General features: G+C 42.7%; 1 protein-coding gene across 5 annotated transcripts in view; it reads right to left on the bottom strand.

The window, feature by feature from the left end:
* The window catches only part of TET1 (tet methylcytosine dioxygenase 1), a 73,202-nt gene that overhangs the window by 45,212 nt on the left and 5,968 nt on the right, over positions 1-22,022 (bottom strand). For 3 of the 5 annotated variants that reach the window (XM_042791387.1, XM_042791392.1, XM_042791404.1), the window contains exons 2-3: positions 16,903-18,957; positions 9,890-9,940 (exon numbers count right to left, since the gene is read on the bottom strand). In XM_042791387.1, coding sequence (XP_042647321.1) covers positions 9,890-9,940; positions 16,903-18,834 — 1,983 coding nt within the window. In that variant the 5' untranslated portion in view covers positions 18,835-18,957. The remainder of the gene's footprint in view (positions 1-9,889; positions 9,941-16,902; positions 18,958-22,022) is intronic. The other 2 variants (XM_042791399.1, XM_042791412.1) reach the window with 1 other exon arrangement.

The following is a 22,022-nucleotide window of genomic DNA, read 5'->3' as shown; positions in this document are numbered from 1 at the left end:
CAGGACAGGGGAGAGAGACACAAAGAGCACAGGTGTGGAGAAACAGTTGCTTGTGGCGAGTGCTATGTAGAAAGCCATGCACTGGTTAGAGTAGAGACGGACGTAAGGCGGGATGCTGTGGCAAGTGTAGGCCACCTTCTAACTACAGCCAAGATTTCTGCATTCCAAAACAAATGCAGATACAGTAACACATTTAAAACGACACTACTTCATGTTCGACTGCCGTAACACAGACAACAGCAACATGCTGTATGTAGCTGCCCAAGGCTGCAGCCTGAGCAGGGTTTCCAAGCAGGCTATCAGCAAAGACAGGAGAGCAGCCGAGTAGGGGCCAAGCCACAGCCTGGAGCACATTCCCATGAACCTCACCAGAGGCATAAAGCAATCACCACCACAGCTGCGTTAACAATCATGGACATGAAACAAGCTCTTAGTATACTGCACTTCAACAGCAGCTCAGGTAAGGCACATTTTCTACAGGCCTTCGTGCAGAAAAACAGATTGGGGCCCTTTATTAATCTAACACAGCCTGTATATGCAAGGTGCTTTGTTCCTCAAGAGAGCAACGTTCACAGATGGCACAGAGTGACAGGACAGGTAGTAATTCTGCATTTTAGCAGCTATTGCAATCAAAGCGAATAACCTCTACTCTTGGCAAAACTATGTAGTTGTAGACAAATTTTAGCAGAGAGGCTGGCTTATACAGAAACTCAGGGGAACAAAAGGTTTTGCAAACCCAGAGAAAGTGACCCGAGCTGGGAGGTGAGGCAGAGATCGCTCAGGATGCCCAGACTTCCCTGGAGGGATGCCCCTCACTCCCAACTCCCCTCACCCCCGAGTATCAAATCCACCCAAAATCACCAACTTGACTATCACAGTAGGTAACATTTCACACTAGATCTCAACAGCTGGAAAGTCTGCTTTAGTTCGTGGTGGGTTTTTTTTTTTTCATATCCATAACCACAACAGCAAAGAACATTCTCCAAGATACAGCTTAGCTCTCACCTTCTCAGTTTCATCTCCATTTTATCTACATTTATATCCTCTTTGCTGTGTTCTTCAAACACCAGGCAGCTTTCACAACAGGAAAGCTTCTTATCTTGTCTTTCCATGAGGAATTAGCCTTGAAGTCTTTACATGTTTGTTCTCTTCATTTCCCCTCCTACACCATTACCAGAGTCCTTCTGCTCACCTTGTGTAATAACTTCAGTGAGACCACTTACAAAGATGATCTACAGGATCAGACCCTAAAGGATGCATCACTAACAAAATAAAAAACTACAGGATACTAATTCTGTCCCTAAAGGCTTCAAATGTTGATCCCCAGAGAAGTGTATTATTGGCTTACTACTTAGAAATAGGCGCTCTCAGCCACAAACACAAATTACTGTTTCTGTCAACCCTGAGCTCTAGTTTGTGAAAGCTACAAACAGGAGCAAGAAAAAAATACAGGGTGAAAGACACCCCATTCTCCTCCACAGACACCCAAGCAGTGGATGTGTTAGGAAATAGAAAAGCCCCAAACATTACAGTACTTTTTCTGCCACAGAAACAAACATAAACAAGCATCTTGCTTGGTGGTTTTTATTTGGTTTGTGTTTTGAGTTTGGTTTGTTTTTTACTGGTGTTTTGAATTACTCAATCATTTGTCTTCAACATTGAAACCGAGCACTCAAAGAGACACTGGCAGCTCTGGGAAATATAGCACTCAATTAAGCCACAAAAGAAAAATGATACAATCAGCAGCAATATGTATTCCCTAAAACAACCTTCCCCTAATGTGCTTGAACTCAAATGCAGAGATGAAAGACATTCAGTCTTTGAATTCATCCATCCTAGCTAATGTCTCTTGTGGTCTACTCATTTATGAAACCATCACCATAGAATTTAGAAAGTACTGCCTGGCCCTTAATTGTAAATGGAGAATCATTCCAGTGTTCGTAACAGGGTCTTCAGGGAACAGATCACAGCTATATATAACATTTTTAGCAATGACCTGAAAGAACAGTGAAATTAATACTGATAGAAAAATACCAAATAATTAAAAGATCAGATATGATGTTTCCTAGGCTAACTGGCAAGCCAGCTGCAAGCACACATTTCAGTACAGCTAAAGGTGAAGTTGTGTGTCCAGCAACAAAAGACACGGGACTATATTTACAAAATGCAGGTTTCTATCTCAGAAAATAATAACTTTAAGGAGAACACTACCATGGTCAATAATCAACTGTGTGGTAACTGTAGAAACTCCTATTGCAACTTTATGGCCGAAAGGGTTAGTAAGATTCTTGAGTGCATAAATAACAATATAATTGAGAAAAGACGGGTTACTTTCTATCCTGTACTTGGCACTTTTGCACCTGCTAGTGGAATAAAGAGTCCAGTTCTGGCATACCCAATTCAAGCAAGACATTGATATGCTGGAGAGGGCTTGGAGGACCACGAGAATCACAAAGGATTGAAACATCTTGAAGTGAATGCCTCAAGTTCACCCTCTACTCACTCTCTGCAATTTGCCAAAGAAAAAGAAAATTGAAAAGCCACAAACTGCGGCTAAGTGTATGTGGAAAAGAAAGCTGATAACAGAAGGCTCCTTGTTCTAGCAGACAAAAGTATAGCAAGACTCAGTGACTTTAAGGGCAGAGAAGTCTGGCCTTAAACTATGGTGCACATTTTTACAGAGGGACAGAGAAAGAGTAAAGCGTCTTTTAAGCATCTTGTCAGGTGTTTTGATGCACTATTTCATCCATGGGAATTTTCAAATTCAAGGTCTTTCAGCTATTTTTAAAACACGATACTTAATCCAAATACATTGATGAAGTCTCACAACCTCTCAGCACAACAACAAGATCACAATGATCTTGCCTGGGTTTACCGTATGTGAACCAAACTGACACAAGTTAATAATTTCCCTTGGATTTTAGTTCAGTAAAGATCTGAACTGCTTAGGTAACAGTGTAACATTCCAGTTCCTATAATCTCACCAGGAAGACACTCAGATCCTTAATTTAGGGTTCAGTTTAATTGCCCAACTATCTGCTGTACAACGAATTATATTATTTACAAGTTGCTCTGTGCCGGTAGCTGCTCTCACAGCAGATCTGCTCAGGACATACACCACCCTAAGTTAGCAATGCTAACCAGCCCTCACACACGTGTACCCCGTTTCCCCCTCACTCTGAAATATCCGCTCCGGTCCCAAATACACACTGCAGCAAGTCACATACAAGTCTCCAAATTTAAACATCCACATTATAGGTATAGTTACAGCTGATGAGGGGCCACAAGTTTAAAAGGAATAGCTAATACTTTTTAGCAATAGAAGAGTCAGTGACAGATATGTCAGAGGAAAAGCTAAAGGTAATTCAAATAGAAGAAAGAGAAAGAGTCGTGCCGATCACTTAATCCACCAAACTACAATGCTGTAGTGCTATTCAGGATTTTGCATCTAGTATTTTACTTATTCTCACGAGGAAAAAAAAAGCCTAAAAAATGGCAAACTGTTTCTCTTCTGTCTCAATCAGAGCTAGCACACCTGCAGTTTTAAGAAAAGCTCAAAATGGATTTCACACTGTATGTAACTTCCACTTTGTCTTTACAGGAGTACCAACTTTCACTCAAGTACTGGAATAACAGCAATCTTGTTCCAGAGTGGCACTGCAATGGCGGTGTTTGCACTGCAGAATTCAGGCAGTTATTTTTGTGACGGAAAAATCAATGCTTTACGTTTTTAAATACATGGAAATTTTCCCTCTTATTCACAAGTTCAGCATAACCCTTATTTTAGGAAAATTAAGCATAGAGCCAAATTTTACTATAGAGCATCAATTAAATTGTAACAGAACACAGACAACACCAATGAAACACCAACTGAGAAAGAAATTCAGTCAAGTGTCAAGACACAAACCACTCAGTGTTAAATCAGCCTTGAAAAACCCTAATATTCTAAAAGGCTTAACAGCAAAGCTGTTAGGACAAGGACAGCCAAATATATTTTATATACTAATTTTACATAAGTTAATGAAAAGTGATTACTGATAGTTCCTTATATATCCTTTGTTGTTATTGGTTAAGTTTCACATACCTGACATTTAAAAAGAAAACACCTTTATAAGAATGCATGGATTCTTTTTACCACTCAAATGAAATCCTATAACTAAGAATTTATTTTAGTTGGAGTTCAAAATTTTGCTCCCTACATATGCAAGGCTCCTACTACTGTCAATGCGAAAGTTTGCTGCAGCCGTGTCTGCTAAATTAACTTTCTCATACTCAGTAACAGTAAACAGAAAAAACGTAGTATAACATTGCTGAAAGGAAAAAAAAAATGCAGAAGTGAAAATCTGCTGCCACTGAAGCAAGTCTGGGACTTCTCAAGGGTTTTCTCCCACATCAGTTACTAAAAGCAACAAACAAACTTGCTTAGCAACATGGTATCAGATTCTAAACAAGTAGTGCCCATTTTCAAAGCATCTTCTGTATATTACTACCTATAAATGTATGGACAAACAACAAACTGACAATGGACTTCTGGAATGTGCAAAAACGATCTCAATTATTGCAATGCCTACATTACATACAGCAAGTACAAGTATTCATTAAAACCCGTAATTCAGTAGCAAATACAAATAATATCAACAAAACACTACTCCTGGAATAGGAAACCAGTGTTTTATTTTGTAATGCCCAAATTTTGTTAAGAACACATAAACAATGTATAAATATACCTATGCAACTCACCTTCATTTACACAGGTACATTTTCCTTGCTTCCCACAAAATAGGTTACTTTTACTGATTATTTGATGACGTTTTTGATCACAAACACATTTTCTACCTTTTTAAAGAAGCTCTACCTCTAAATCCACCCAAGTGGAAGACCCAGCACTGCACAAAAACACACAGTGACAGTGAAGATCTATCTACAGATGAGCAGTGATTCAAAATGTGCAAAAAACTTTCCCAACCCACTGCAATCCCTAGGTTCAGTTTGGCCTTACTCAACACTTCCCAGCCTCCTTGTGCCCCTGCCTCCATCATTCCCCAAGAAGAGGAGGAGTGGCACTACCCTCACATCTGTTCTGCTGCAGCAACAAATGAGTTAAACCAGAAACCCCTACACCTCAGACAGCACCCCTTTCTTCCCTCAACATTCTGGGGAGGTGGGTTGTGGGGGCGAAGAGTAGCATGGTGCTGCTGGGCAAGCAGCACAGGGACCCTGAGAAGGAGGTGGATGGGAGAAGGAGCAGCACTGAGGTAAGGCATCTCTGCAGAAAGAGGGGGCAAGGGAAGGAGAGCGTCTCAGCATCCTATCCAGCTCACTCTGCACCACAGGGAAAAATCCACAAGGGACGGGCTTCAACTCCCCCAGAAACTGGCTAAGGATTAGAAAATTACTGGAGTAAGATTAATCATTTACAGACCATTTACAAAGGCCTTCTTTCTTAGGACTCCATTCAAAAAATGTCTACATACATGAGTAGTCTTAGCAGTACTGTACAAACAAAATATGGAAGTGCTTCATATGTTCACACGAGTGCATTCATGTGGAAGTGCTAGAAAGGCCACACGTGGACGTGCGATACTAAATTACAACCATAATCATGCCTGCTCACATCAAGTGAGGTGCCTGAGCCTATCAAGAGCAAGAAAAATTTAATCCCACACATGCAGCTTGAAAAAGGATCAAAAAAAGAAGAACATTTCTCTCAAAAAATTATACCTAGATTTTCTAAAACTAAGGTAACAGCCAAGTTCCTTACTTACCTCCTTTTTTTAAAATAAAGGATAACTAATTTGTGTAGGCCACTCACATACCAAAAGTAAACCCTCCCTACCAAAAAAGGGAGCAAAAAGGCACACAAGAAATAGGCAGACACTTTCAACCACTACTCAAAGCAATTTTAATTGGTATTTACTGAAGGAATACGACCCAAGGTGATAATATCCCTTTAAAAAACACAAAGAGTAAGGTAAGTATTTTCTGGGCAACATCCTTTCCAACTCGTATTACACTATTCTGCCTTCTTCCTCTGTAAAATTCCACTGCAGTGCAATTCCATCCATTAACTTGCTCATATCTTATTTTAAAGGGGAAAAATGTAATAAAATTTAATTTCTTCCAGATAAATATTCTGGCAGATATTCTGCACTAAAAGCATACATCAGAATTTAGAATAAATGTTCAAAATCAGTTCTATCCATGCTCACTCAAAGTATTATCAAGAAAGTAACTGTGAATATTCATACCTGGTAACTCTTATTTAAGTTTCTTAACTCTTGTTAACACATACGAGCTCAACAAAACAGTGTATTCTTAATCTCTTTAGGCAGCAAAACTAAAACTGCATCATAAAAGAGGCAACAGCAGGCCTGCTGAGCCAACTTTGTATTTTAAAGTTGTTTTTGATAAAAAATGACTGTGCTTTGTATGTGTGAAGGAGAAAAATTAAGAGAGAGTTCAAGTATATATTTGTAGCTTTGATGGAAATGAAACTTTCACTGGTTCTAATATGATGTTTATAAACAAACCAAAAGTTCTAGATACTGAGTCATCTCTGGCTTTTGGCTTGGCTTAAACTGAACAGATTTTACAGAGTTTAGCAGGCATCATTCGCATTTTCCTGGCGTGCACGATTACCATCATAGTGTTTATGCATAAACATGCAAACAGAATCAGTCCGAGAACAAAGAATGTGCATGCAGTTATAATACTCACTTAGCACTGCATATATTATTCTGGATCTCTCCCCTTTTTTTGTCTTCTTTTTCTTTTTTTTAAATCTCCCTCGATGCAGCAAACACCTGTAGCCATCCAAATGGTAGCCTTGGCTCCACAGAGCCTAGTAGAAAGACCATGGACTGTACACCATCAGTTGTATCTTGATCTGTGTGAGGTTTCCTTACTGGTGCCACTGCTGTCTATGCTCAAAAAGTGTAGATTTCCCTGACAATACAATGCCATGTTCAACTGTTTTATTCTTCTGAGCTCTGTGTTATTAAACTTGCACATGACTGCAAACATTCACCCCCCAGTTAAGAAGTGCACTGCACTGCCCAAGCGAAGTGAGAACACTGCTAAGTGGCTAAACGTAAAATGATAGTAAGTGAAGCAGGGTGTATAATACGCCTTTTGAAACGCAGGCGAATTAAATTTTTAAGTATGAATCCCTTCTATACAGACCTTCCATTAGCATGAATAAAATTAAAGAAGTGTCTGCTTACCTGGGGAAAACACACAATACAAATGGTAAGAAAAACCACGAGCATATTCCTTCCTTAGTATCCATTACTATGAACTCACAAAGACTCTTTCTTCAATAAGCATTTGCTTGCTAGACATGATGAATATTTCAGATGTTCTTTCAAAATAAACATGGAGAACCTAATACAGTATTTATGGCACACAAGATTTTTCTAAATGACTCCTCCAGTAACCAGAAAGGAGCATTAAAATACAAGTGTGGAAAACAATAAATAGTAAATGGAAAGATACAGTATAAGAGCATACATTGCTTTTAGTCTTAGTATCTGTGCAACCTGCTTTCAACAGGAAAGCACTGCTTATTTTCACCCTGTACAGAGGAATTTGTATGTCAGCCCTATGAAGCACAATGAGAAAGAGCACTAGCCTTCCAAGTAAATAAATGTGCATCTACAAAAACTTAGGAGGATTACAAAAATACTGACTCGATGTCTTATTGGAAGAAAGTACCACAAATCCTCCTTTAAGAAAAGATACAATACTATTTGAAGCCAACTACAGAGAAAAAAAAAAAAAAAAAAAAAGGAATAGTCTGTTAAAATTGCCCTTGTAAAGTCTACAAATTAAATAGCTTTTTCTAACTTTACTGCAGCTGACAAAGCTGCAACGTAACTTAAGATGACCAACCTCAGTCCTCCCCTTCAAAAACAAAGGAAAACCCCAGCAGCACCAATCCAGACATTTCATGAGATGCCTTCATGGGTACCATGCCTTCCTTGGTGGATGCAAGTGAATAAACTCTTAGAAATACACTTCAGCACCTCAAACAAAGGCAAATACTAGAAAACACAAAGAGCAGTACCTAAAACCAACAAGGAAAAACTGCAGAATCAATTCAGCAAAGGAAAAGTCAAACCAGAAATAAACCCAAGTCCAGTGACTAACATGCGATACTACGCACATGCATAAAAACAGACGAGCCTTTCCATTTAAGAGCCAAGGCAAAAAAACTTTTCAGAAGGCTTTTTGGAAAGAAGAGGACTGACAGCATCATATTACACAGCAACCTGCTCTGCCATCAAATCAGAAACAGTGACAAAATGAACTCAAAGAGAAAAAAATCTGAAGACCCACTATGAACCTCTACTGTAGACAGACGCCTAATACAATATATCTGCCTACCACCAAAAAAAAAAATAAAAAAAGTTTTTTCACACTTTGACAGAACAGGTGTCATACCAATTACACATCACAAACCCATATGACTTCTTTACAAACAGTCCTTCCTTTGCACACTACTATCAACCGCACAAAACATAGGATGAACAAATGCTAAAGTTTTAACTACACCTATGCGCTATGTTACAACAGGAGCAGTAATTACAATGAGTATTTTAAGGCATATCCGTGACAATTAAAAATGCTGATTTTTTAATGGATTAATTTATTTAATGCAAGGGGAAAAAAAGCACTTGCTAGTGTTGTGCAGCCACAATTCCTGTTAGCATACAGGGAGGCGGTCTGCACAACTACTCCCACGTGAACAGGCAAGACACCTTGCAAGTATGCTCAACCCCAAGTCAAAGGAGGTTATTTGCTCCTTGCTTAATCTTAACTTTTAACTTTGCTTTGTCTTACAAAACTGTAACTCCTTTAAGCGAATTTCTGTCATGTGTAACTGTGAAAACAAAACTGAAAAGAAATTGGGATGTTTTCAAATAGAATTACGCTACAGGCATTCAGCACTTAATAAATCCACTGTGCAATAACTGCTGAAATTTTCAGGTACTGAAACAATACTAAACCATCTTATATTACATTCAGCTGGTAGAGGAGAACAGTTCTACAAAGTAAGTTTGACAAGATGTCTTTTTTTCTCATTTTCCTTAGCTTCATCTCACACAGACCACCCATTTTACCTGCACCCTCCATCCTCCAGCATGTTAAGTTTGCAACAACAGAATGACTTATTCCTATTCAAAATGTTCTAAAGACTAACTCAGAGATGCAGTACCTGTGTGCTACCTGTTACTTTAAAAAAAAAATTAAAAATAAGCTAGCCATGATTGTAGTGAGTCTGTATTTTGTTCCAAAAACTAAAACATTTCCATTTGAAACACCAATCTTTTGTTATCATGAAAGATAGCCATCTTAAAAATCTTGAAGAAACACGTTACCACGTGAAACTGAAGGCTGTTGTAAGTTTACAGAATCCTCAGTTTCACTTGACGTGTCCTAAACTTTAAAGAAAAAAAAGGAAATCACAACTACAGTAACGTAAGCATAAAATTTCCACTTCTGTTAATTTGGTTTGCATTGTAACGCTGACCTTCCACAATCCATTTCAGATGCCATAAAATCTGTCTGCTAAAAAACCCACCAACATTCAACTGTTACCTTTGGAAGTATGAAACTAGGAATAGAGGAAATTAAAGTGAATCTGCAGTGCAACAGAAAGCAAACTTTTGGTCTGCAGACTTGGGCAGAAAGATTCAAATATGTATACAACATGCTGGAGAGAGAGAGGAAAAAAAGAACATGTTCTGTGCTTTTAAAATTAGCTAATCTCCTGAATAGCTGGAAAGCGCCGCTTCCCGGGGATTAACCCTTTGGTCTCCTAACCTAGATGACAAGAAAATTCTGCTTAAAATGGGAGGGGATAAATATTAAAGCGATCATCGGTTACCTTTAAAACTCTTTGCTTCCTCCTCTGAGGTCTTTTGTTTTCAGTTAGAACCTAAAAAAACATCAAATTGCAGAATAAGTTGTGGTCACAAAAGGCAGGCACCTCCGATTTTATTACCAAACTGCAACATTTCTTAAAATACCCGGAATGCTTTACGTGCGGCACTTTAGAGGGGATTGACGGAGGCTCTTACGCGGCCCCTCCGCCGCCACCCCGACACACGGCGACGCCGGAGACGGCCGAGGGGAGAGGCCCCGCCGCCGCCCCCCCCCTCCCGGAGCCCCGCATTCCTCACAGCGGCGCCCGCGGGGCCGCCATCTTGCTTCCTGCCGCAGCGGCGGGCGCCCTCCTCCAGGCGGCGTCGCGGGCGCGAGCCCCGCGCGCCGCCCCCGCCTCCCCGCCGGCGCGAGGAGCGGCGGGCCGGCCCCAGCCAATCAGGGCGGGGCGGCGGGGCGTCCCCGCGACGCGACGCGACGCGACGCTCCCGCCCCGCCCCACGCGCACGCGCGCCGGCCCTGCCCAAACAAAGGGGTCTCCTGTGCGGGCGCCGCAGCGGCCGCCCGCAAGAAGCGGCACGGAATCGGATGCGGAGCCGGGGGGAGCGGGGGCACCCACCCGGGACCGCTGCCGGCTACGGGGGGTGGGTTAGTGCGTGGGTGCGCGCGGTTCGGCTCTGCTGCGTGTGCGGCGAGGCGAGGACGCGGCCTTCTGCTTCCTCCCTCTCCGCCCCAAGCGCCCACGCAGGGCGCTCCCCCCACGCACCCCCGCATCGTCCTGGGAAACGTGGAAATCTGTGGAAGGGGACGGGGTGGGAAGGCGCAGCCCAAGCCTGCCCTTCACACCCACGGCCCCGCTGCACCTATTCCTGCAGCGCCCAACAGAAACGCGTCTGCGGCAAGCCGATTGCCGTGTGAACGCGCCACCCGCGTCAACGCAAAACGCGAATCTTTTTTCCCACACCTCCACCCGCTGAAAACGTTCATCCAGAGGGGAGGGGTCACGGCTCTGCCACACGTCTTCACGCCCAGCCCTCCGGCGTCGCTCACGCACTTGCCAACCGCGGGCAGCACCCAAATAACAACTTCTTTACCCAACGCAGCGCTGGTCACTGAAGCCGATACCAAAACAATTCGCAGTTGACACCTAAACCAAAAAGTTGGCTGTGGACTTACGTGCTACACATGAATAAAAAAAAAAAAAACAAAACTGTAAGAACACCTCTTCAGCAGCTACAGACCGCAACTGAAAACTTTTCTTCCTCAGCTACTGCTAAATTACAAGCGTAATTCCCATCCGGTTATTGGTGCAAATCAGCTAAGGAGTGCAAATGCTCAGATGTGGACGCACAACTCGTTCTGCAGCCTGTCAATTAAGTCAGAGAAAGCTCTTGCCCGTTTTTATTGTCTGATGCTACCTTGTATTTAAGCTCCTCGTTTGTTGGCACCAGAGTACTGTATTAAATAAGATGTAGGATCAGGTGAAAGGACTGATTTGAAAAGTTTTCCCCAAAATCCCGCAAGTCTGCAAGGGTCTTTAAGCATAATAAAAACAAGAGAGGTACCTACACCCGGTGATGTGATTCTTCTTTGTAATTTTGGACACTTAAGATGCTTTGCCACGCATGGAAAATAAATAAATAAATAAATAAATATCTATACCTAAATATTTATTTTGTTTGCTTAGAAACCTAAGACCCAGTATTCTGATTTAGCTCCCGATTTCTTGTGTGCACTGGACAGCACTTTGGTGGTACTTTCAGGTTTCCTTGTTATTCAGACAGTTTCCCCTCCTATTAGGATGGGTCCTCATACACAAGGAAGGAAGGAAACCTCTTCAAATCAAAATTTCTCTGCCAAAGCTGCAAGAACTGGCGCAGAAACTATGGAGCAGTGAAGAAGCAACTTTTTAAACGCATCCTCTGAAAATAACTAGACCTCTAACCAACCCATTCCCCTGTAATTGAGGCTGCATTATAACCCACACCCAGGATCACAAAGTCAGAGGTGCGATCTGTAATTACTTTACACACCCACAGAGCGTGCGCGCATAAAATAAGTGTAAACTGCACTACTCCAACTCCCTGCCCTGCATCCATGGGGTAGACTGTACACAGCTTTACTCATCTTTGCCACACATGTTACCAAACTCCTCTAGCCCGCGTGCTACCCCCTTACAAAACTCTCAAGTATCGTGTTCAAGAGGAGTGCTTTTATGCATGCTCATTTTTAAAATTTAACTGGCTTAAATATGTCTGGAGTCTATTGTAAAATAAATACCACAAAGTCTAAACTTCTTGATTATAACTACGTCTGGCTAGAAAACAAGAATTCCATTTTGCTTTTATTTTTTTCAGATTTCGACACTTGGTTATGTTCCAAAGCAGAGCAAACCTTTCAAAAATTCAAGAAGACAGATGGGATGTGAGAGACCAAAGTTCAAGCCCCTGGTCTGCATCAGGCAAAAAGCTCTAACCACCAAGCTGTTCTAATAATTCTCTGTCCTTTTCAAGTTATAGGCAGAAATTTAATTTGGAACCTTGAGAAACTTTCCCGCCAAAATTGCTGCATCAAGACAGATAGTAGCTGTGAAAGCTTCCTGTTAAATCAGCATTTTCCATTCAAGGAATGGCTTGCTGGAAAGTTCCCAACCAACTCTAATTGCAGCATCCTTTTTAAATACGTCTGGGTTTTCAGCAGCATGTTAAAAACCCACAAGCAAGCAGGCCCTTATTGTTATTTAATATTTCCATGTTACTCACATTACAGCTATTAAATAAGATGTCTCAAGACACCTTGGTCAACTCAGTGACCTTACACTCAGTGACCTGATTTTTTTCTCCAGTTCTTGGACTCCAGGTCCCACTAAATCTAACACAGTCTGTTACCTAACACAAAGTAAAGCTCTGCCCAGGAGATGCTTTCAGAAGGCTCCCTGCCCCGGTAGGTCCCTAAAACATAGGCACCTTGTCAAGCCTTGCAGCAGGGAGCCTTTGGAGATGAGGGCTCCCCGCAACCACCGGTTTTCCAGCAGCTCTACAGCAGCCCTGCACGTTTATGGCCTTTTGGGCAAAAGGTGCTCTGGCGGTATGTTCTGAAACCCTGCAAAGTTCACCTCAGTAACTTGAGCCTCTCAGCTTGGCCCCCTCAGCCAGAGCCCAGCACACCACGCACCACAGTCGGCTCCATCCGTGACTGCAAGCGCCCAGAAGGCAGCATTTTCATCCCCAGAGTGTGCTGCTACCTCTGCAACACCTGCCTGTGCAAAACGGGAATCCTTTTTTCCAAGGAGAAAATAAAATAAGTCACGGACCACCTTCCTTAGCTACATGCTGGTTTGGAAGCCTGCGAAGTCCTTGCCCCACACTGCGACGCATCCAGACAGCCTCGACACGCGCGACGATGAAGTGGCAGTAAAGCAGACCACTTCTGAGAATGAAATACGCTTTTTGGTTGAAAATTGCTGTGAAGTAGCCTTCAGTAACTGCTATCCTATTTCAGAAAACAGCAGTCTTGGAAAGACAAGACAAAGATGTGGAAGCATCACACTCCTGTGCACACATAAGCTTGTCAAACCCTCTTTTCGCTCTGAAGCGTTTGCGCATGGTTCATTCTGAGGGAAGGTAACCCAATAAAAAGCCTTTTTTCTCTTCTTTTCAAAGCTTACTTGCACACATAAGCTTGTCAAACCCTCTTTTTGCTGTGAAGCGTTTGCGCATGGTTCATTCTGAGGGAAGGTAACCCAATATAAAGCCTTTTTTCTCTTCTTTTCAAAGCTTACTTACACTTTTTATTTACCGGGCTGCTCTTTCAAAAGATTCATGAAGCCAAAAAAAAAAAAAAAAAAAACCAAACTTTTTTCCCCTATATATTTTAGAATTTTTTCTTTACCAGCTCCTAATCAAGCAGCCACGGCGTGAATCCCTCAGGAAAAGGGTCATTACATAGAACAATATTGCTGCACCTGGGGGCCGTGAACTACAGCCCACAATGCTTTATCCAGACTTTCATGATGTCACGTCCCTGCAAAACCCATTACATTCAGCAAGGTAAAGTATCACTGAAGGTTTATGTGGATGTTATTTTTAAGTGATATTTTTCAAGCCCAATATAGTTTTCAAATCTTTATCTGGATTATGTGCAAATTAATGAAAGTAACAGTAACGTACCTAATTCCAGCTCCAAACATGGAACCGATACTCTCCGAAGGTTGAATGTTTGTGCACACATGGGCACGTGTGTTGGAATACGCGCTTCGCTGCTTCTACCAGTCAGGCCTTACTGCCTCTAATTGCAAATCCACGTAAGTTCTTAAGGAAAACCAACATTTTTTTCTATTTCAGACAGCACGCACGGACTGCCAACCCCTGCACTGGCTACCCTAAGCCATTTAATGTACAGACCTCTCACTGACTCCACAGTGACTTCTGTATTATTTAGTTCAAATGAGAAGACAAATCCCTTTAAGGCAAAACACCAGCGTTTAAACCATGCTCATGCAGAGCATGTCTATACTCTACACCCTCCTCCCAGTGAATCACCTCCAAAAAATGCTTACATTCCACCAACATGAGAGAGAGATGCATGACTCTTCCGAACAAGGAATGCGCTGAAGCCAACCTCATTTCTGTTAATTACTATGTTCATTTTCTATACCATGGACAGAGACCTACAGTTTTGGGTTTTCCCCAGCTGCCCTCTATGTGAAACACGTTACTGTCATAGAAGTCCCAGCTGTTGCAGTCCAGGTCCTACCAGTTTGGGAAAATGCAATGGGATTCCCTTCGGGAGTGCTACCACCTTATCTAAAGGAGAGCTGCTGAACAGAGGGATGTAGTGTTTCCCATCCCCCAACGCTTCCCCCTGTATCTCAATAACTTTAAAGAGCTCTCGTAACCTATCTACCTTGTAGAAATACTTTCCTCTTTCGTTTTCCCAGAGCAGGGTTTCTGGAGATTACAAATGAGGCAAGGCTTGGTTCAAGGAGTATCTGAAAAGGCACCAAGTTTCATTCTAATACAATTTTATAAGAAAATACCTGACATGTTCTTAAATGTCAGGAATACTTCATTTCCTCCATGCAGTACTCTGAAACTTCATACAAAATTTAACGAGGAATGAAGGAGGCCTCTGGTGCGGCTCTAAATGCATTGTACAATATGTGACCAGTTTAATAAAATAAAAGCACACCAAAAACAAAGCTACCAAAGAAAAGGATAAAAACAAGGAATCTCTCTACAAAGAAAACAAAAGGAGCACCCAGAGAGGACAAAGGTGAAGGGGCAAAGCTAATCTGCAAGGAGAAGGTCAGCCTGAGCAACAAGAAGTGTGTTTAGCCTGGAAAACAAAGGTTTACAGAAAAGCTGGAGTGCTTCCTTTCACCAACCCTGCCAAAATCCTTTTTAAAACATGGCTTTTAGCTCACTTCCTACCTCAGCTCCACCAATTCGCTCTCATGAGCTTCTACAATCCTCCTGAATAAATACACAAAAAGATGTAATATCGCTACTTTTTTTGCTGTAAAAAGTCAGCATCAGTCTCCATCACCTTTCTTATTTTAATATATACATCCTAAGTCATATTATAGCTGTCCCTCCTGTCTTTTTTTTTTTTTTTTTTTTTTTTTAATAAAAAGCATTTAGGAGCAGTTGAGACACAGAGGAGTTTTTGAACAAACTCTGAGCCAAGCTGTTTAAACCCACTTCCCTAAACATTGTAACTTAAAATATACTTCCCCCACAAAGGGGAATATATCATACTCCCTTACTGCTACAGGACTTTTCTTTCTGCTTGCCCGCCTTAAAAACAGAACGGACTTCTCTGCAAACCCTGGTAGGCACGGGACAGAGCAGTGAAAACAGGAGGTGTCCTGAGATCTCAGCAGCTGACGGGAATTTCTACCTGCTGTAAGAACACACCATTTGAATGAAACTGCTATCGAGGAAGGTTCTGCAGGTGCATTCTCGCCAGCGTGAACTGCCCCACTCAGAGCCCACACTGGTGCAGAGACTTGAACCTCAGTTTCCCACATCCCAAAGCAAATGTCCCAGTGCCTTGACTACCGAGACAGCGTCTCCTCCTCCGCGGCTCAGGTACTACTGGATCACACGAAGCAGAACACTTCCAGCAGGACGTGGCAGCGCAGAGGCTAACTCTGCAGCCCAGGGGTCAGGGAATTCAGTTGGGATGTGGGAAATCTACGTTCAACTCCCTACTTACCTGATTTAAAGCCTGATCTTGAACTGAAATCTCTCAGAAGGCCAGTGCTGTTATCACAGGGGCATACAGACTGTCTTTTCCCCTCCTCTTTGTTCCAAAAGTAATGACCTGGGTTATAAAAGGCTGATGGATCAGAAGAATGAGTAGGAAACACAGAAAAAGAAAGTATGTGTGGGGGATGTGGTGAAAGACAAAGGGAGACAGGCAGGAGAAGTGAAATGAGAGAAACAGAAGAGTAGACAATTAGAAAGGCAGAGAGATGTGAAAGGGGAAAATGCAGCTACAATTTGGTCCTGAAGTTTATAAATTTATTTCCACTAAATCTGTCATCACAAGCAAATTACTTTAACCGAATTAAAGAGCAAGCAGCCTGCCTTCCTTTGCTTTTTAACCTTAAGTATTTTGAAATACAGACACACTCCCTAACAGTTCACAGTCTCCTAAGACTACCCTCATTGTGTCCCCCGCCCCACCTCTTGCACTTAAATCTTTCTCATGTCTTCATGCCCTCAATCAATTCCTTGCTTCGGCCAATATGCCAATATCTGGAACGCAAGAGTTAAAGCCATACTTACCTCTGATTTTAGGCATTTACACAGCAGGAACAAGAAAAACTCCAGCTCACTTTAATCTACACCTCTAGGGATGACAAGAGAAAGTTACCATACAACCTGTTAGCTCCAACAGTAACCCTAAGCTCTCTAAAGCTGTACATTGACCAGCATTTCCCTTTGCAGAATTTTAAGATGTACCTCAAGCCTCGAAAGAGTGACTTAATCTGCAACTTCTTTGGCTTACCTCAAAAGGTAGCATGATTGGCGGTGGTGGCTTTTTCAGTTCTTCACATTTTCTCTTTTTACATATCCGGTGACTAGTTTTGCGTTTCCTGCAACAGCTGCACTCTTCACAATTTGTTTTCCGCAGACAGGGCTCACAGACTCCACAACGCCTTCGTTTCTTTTTCTCTAGCATAGGGAACAGAGATGAATATGGAACAGGGTAATCACCAGCTGGATTTTTAAGAGAGGATGGCCCCGAGGCCTCAACTGCTTCAGTGCTGTCGCTCACGTTGCCCTGAACCAAATTCAAGCTTACTCCGACACTTCCCAGCTGTGATGAATAATCATTATGCTGCAGTCTTGAGTCAGCTGGCAAATCTGCATTTATGGCTTTTTCTGAGGCAAGAACAGAGATTTCCATGCTTGAAGGCAACTCCGGAACAAAACCTTCAGAGAACCGTCCGGAGCTTTCACCAGAGATTTTATCAACTGTGCTTTTTTCTAAATCTGGAGATAAAGTGGGGACATAACCTGAATTCAAAATTAATGTCTCTGCATCTATACATTTAACAAGCTGTTCAATGTCCTCCACTTCAATATTGTTTATAGAGGTATTGGAAACTGGTTCACATACTGTAAATATGGGTTTTGAGTAGGATTCTGAATTCTCTCTCGTACAGCTCAAATCCAAATTTGAGTCAAGTTCTTTGTGAATGGGTACAAAATCCACAACCAGTCTCATGGGGGATTCTGCAAGTGAGCTTGCACCTTCAAAATGTAAAAGCAAATTCGATTCAGTGGCAGCTACAGAGCTGGAATTTGAACCAACGTCTTTATTCCCAGACTCTAAATCCCAGCCTGCCTTCAAGCAGGACTCTGCAAGTGAGCTTGCATCTTCTAATAAATGTTCTGGTGAGTTAAACTCAGAGGTAACTATAGGTGCAGCATTTGAGTCTTGTTCTTCACTAGGTAGCACCAGGTCCGACTCTGCTTCGATGTGGGATTTGGCAAGCGGGACCGACTCTTCTAACAGTACTGCTGAGCTGAGGCCTGAGGTATCGACAGAACTGGGGTCAGGTTCTTGACTGTTAGGAACCAGATCGAAGGGAGTCTCTGCACACACCTTCAAGTTCAATTCAGAGGCGGTTACGGGGTCAGAAGGAGAAGACGGAAGCACAAGCGCAGCATCTTCAACAAACGCTTCAGCCGAACTACCCGTATCGAGATCGCTGGGTGTCTGCTCACAGGGCAGGTCTTCGTGCTTGCATTCCACCTCTGATGCTTCTGTATTGTCATCGGTTACCTGATCGCTTGGACTGGGATCATTTATTTCAGGTATTTCCACCTCTGTCTCTTGACTGGCACACGTGGAAGCAGGCTCTTCGCCTGCACTACATGGAACATCTTCTGCAGGCAGAGGAGCCAACTCATCTTGTGCTAAATCTTGTTTCAAACCTCTTTCGCCTGCTTCAGTGTTTTTTTCTTCTACTACTGACAGGGCTTCTTGTTCATGTTTTTCCTTTGTTTCTAGCCTTTTTTGCGCTGCAGCTTTCCTGGGTTTTGCAATTGTTGGAGTTTGGGACAATCTACGGGAGAATGATCGGTTACGGAGAGACATTGTAAAGCCATTGAAGTTGAAAGAATCCTGGTTATGAAAGAGGATATTGTCAGCTTTCTCCAAACTCACCCAAGATGCTCCAGACAAGGTTCTGGTTACACTGCTCCTGAGAAGTCTACCTGAAGAGCTCATGATTGGTTTCTTTTCTTGCTGTTTTTTCTTAACATCTTTTTCTTGCGCTGGCTTTTTGCCTTTTCCAGAACTAACAGCTTTTGTGGAAGTCTTTGTGGTTTTCTTTCTCACTTGGCTAGATTTCTTTTTGCCCTGGTTAGTTTTCCTTTTGCCTAACTCTTCCTTTTTGACCAATCTGGAAGGCCTCGCGTGGTGAGCCATGTCTGCGGAGTAGTAGAAATGTTAAGAGGAGAGATGGAAAAAAATCATGAGCTCTTGAGAGAATTTTTCACTAGAAAACTGCACACTCCCATTGCTGCTCTCTGTGGTGATACAGCATTAACTCTGGAATAGAAGAAGATATAAAACAGCATTAATATAATTCCAATTAACGAAGGGTGCACATGTATTAAACTGACCATTTTTTAATATTTAAAAATACACAGGTAGAATGAAAAATACTGGTATTGGATGTTATGTTCAATTAACACTAAAGCTTTGAAAATATTAGCATACTGCAAAACTGACAGCTTAGTAACACAAACAAAGAAGCCAAGGGAGCTCAAATGACCAGGCAACACCACATATTGACTGTTTCACGTCAGTTACAAGAAGTTTGAATTTTCTCAACCTTATTATCAGTTCATTAACCACCCCTTCCCTTGAGTACCAACAGGTAAAGTTTATGCCCATAGCTTTATGTTCAACAGCTGATTTACCACTGTAAGGACATTCAGGAAAAAAGAACAAAGCTGAGTCTACTGGGGATGTGTGCACTCATACACCACCACCATGGCATCTCTCCTCCTTTTGCCATCCATCGGCTTCCCACCATGGTGCAACCCCAGGTAAAATAGGAGAAGTTACTACCTCCCCAAAGACAACTAACTTGTGGTGTTAAAGGGGAACTGGACCAGGCAGGAATTGCCTTTCCCAGCATTATCTCCCGGAATAACATACCACACTGTATTACACTGCAAGCCTTGATTCTGTCCTGTCTAGCTACATGACGTATCATGCAGGCAGTTGTCTCTGCTTCATCATTACGATTACTGATATATTTGCCTTCAACAAAATACCACACGTGTGTCCTAAGCTTTTGTCCCCAAATACAACTGTGATGCAACTCCCCAAATACAATTCAGTCATCTCAAGATACAACAGATTTTTCACGCTCCAAAGCTATTTTCTTTAGATTGGGTTGGGGTTTTTTAAATGTAAAGCAATTCTCACAAGCACCTGTGGAATGTTTATAAAGCTTTATTTAGCTGTTTGAATAGATCAGATGAGTAGACAAGGGCATCCTAAAAATGGGGGCAGGCAGAGCAAGAGGCTCTGTGGTCTCAGGCAGAAGGGTGCCTTCCCTTCATCATTGTTCATTTGAATTCCTTAAGCCGAAACCAAGTCACCTACCGGACAACCTGCACCTCACTGATGGGAAGAGGGAAAGAAAAGGAAGAATAAAAAGCACGGGGTTGATGTCTAAAATCCTGACCTCTAAGGGAAGATTAAGAAAAAAAAGCCAATCCTGGCTTCTAAAAGAAGTAGAAAAGGGAAGAAGGGTGCTACCGAGCTCCTGACACCACCACCATGACCACCTCAAAAGGCTGGTGAGGCAGAGTGCACTCTCCTTCCCATGCCCTCAACCCCACCTTGAAGCCAGCCGGGTGAGCTTATGGAGGCTGCGCTTACCCACAGCCTGGTCTGAGCTCTGCTGGAGGTGGGGAGAGCTACGCTGGTGCGACCCGGTCTACTTAACACCTCAAAAATGTTTAACGGTACCACACCGGCCAGCTCGCGCTGGCGTAGGGCAAAGGAAGGTACAGGGCACGTGAAGAGCAGGCTCCACGAGCAGAACAGGCCACAAAAACCCATCTCCAGCGCAAGGGGTGCAGAAAGCATTCAACCACCTGCACCAAACAGCGCCGCGCGGCACCAAGAGAAGCCCGTTAGCCTGCCGAAGGGGATGGCCGAGCAGAGCCAACACGCACGGGCTCTGCGCGGCACCACCAGCTCCCGCCGCTCCCCAAACCTGCACGCCGGCAGCAAGCTCGTTTCCGACTGTTTCGGCCCTGAGCAGCCTGCCCAGGGGCCATGGTACCTACCAGGGCTAACAGTAACTCCCCAAACTCTTTCCAAACAGCTTATTTAAACCATTGTGAAGCCTAGCTCTCGTTTATTCGGTAGCAGTAAGCTGACTGATCCTGTCTGCTACAACATATAAACCAAGTGTGTTACCTAAGCATGATGTGATTATCCTGTATCACATCTTCATATTACATACATTACTACTGTTATTACTATTATTACATTATTACCGAGACAGCAGGTTTTCCACACACTCAAATACCATTTGAGAGCCAGCACTGCTGTACCAAGACAAGGCTAAACGCACTTCTAAGGTCAGATCAGCAAATAATGCCCATCAAACACACAATAAACAAGTTAACAGTATCCCGCCTCCATCACAGCAAAACATCCAACCTGGAGGAACTAAGAAGACACGTGTATTTGTTTATAATTGTGGGTAATGCTTCAAAGGCCACAGAAGAAGCGACCTGAACAGCTCCTGTGGAAGCGCTCTATGAAAGTTGGGTCAGACACTGAAATAGCAAAATAAATACGAAGCTGAAAGGAAGGTAATCCTAAAACCTTCCTCCTCCTCCCCTTCTCTGGAGATACATGGGGGAAGGGGGACATGGCCACTACTAGTCACTCTGTGAATCAAAGAGGGCATCGGCATCACTTCAGCAGCTCTACAAAATAGCTGTTGGCAGCCTGCAAAAAGCTTCCTCTGGTTTCTTGTGGCTTTTGACCGAGACTGGGCTCCTCATTCCAAAGGATAGCCTAGAGGGCTGCAAAACCAGTGGGAAGCAAGCAGCAGGCAGCATATCTGTAGCCATTAGCAGCCGGTGCTACATAACAGTGGCAGGAGAGGAAATGCGAGCTACTTTCAGGGGCTAAAGCCAGGAGAGCAAGGAAGAAAGCAAGCAAACAAGAAGGGCCAGGCAACATGGGAATGTGTGAATCAGGAGGGGGACAGAAGAGATAGCTGCTTCTCTTTATCAGCCGTGAGACAGGAGCAGAATGATGAAAGAATACAGGAGATCTGGAGTGGAAACAGAGACTGGGTTTTTGAAGATACTGAATGTGTATAATTCTTTGCTGACACTACTTCTCTACATAAGCAGCTGCCACTGCTGTCGTAGAAATTTGGGAAGCACGATAATCAAAATCATCAATTAGAAGCTTCATTTATAACAACTTGGTATTTTTTTTTTTAAATCATCATTATGCTTATATGATAATATGTCTTTACCTGCATTTAGAAATTACAACATGGTTGTTCCAGGACTGAAGCAGCAAAACCATTCTGGTTTGTGTTGGTTTTTTGTTCTTTTGTTTTGTTT

This window comes from Tyto alba, unplaced genomic scaffold, assembly GCF_018691265.1.
Source record: "Tyto alba isolate M040663 unplaced genomic scaffold, T.alba_DEE_v4.0 Super-Scaffold_1, whole genome shotgun sequence".
In the NCBI taxonomy this organism is placed as follows: Eukaryota; Metazoa; Chordata; class Aves; order Strigiformes; family Tytonidae; genus Tyto; species Tyto alba.
This window is presented reverse-complemented; position numbering and strand designations above follow the sequence as displayed.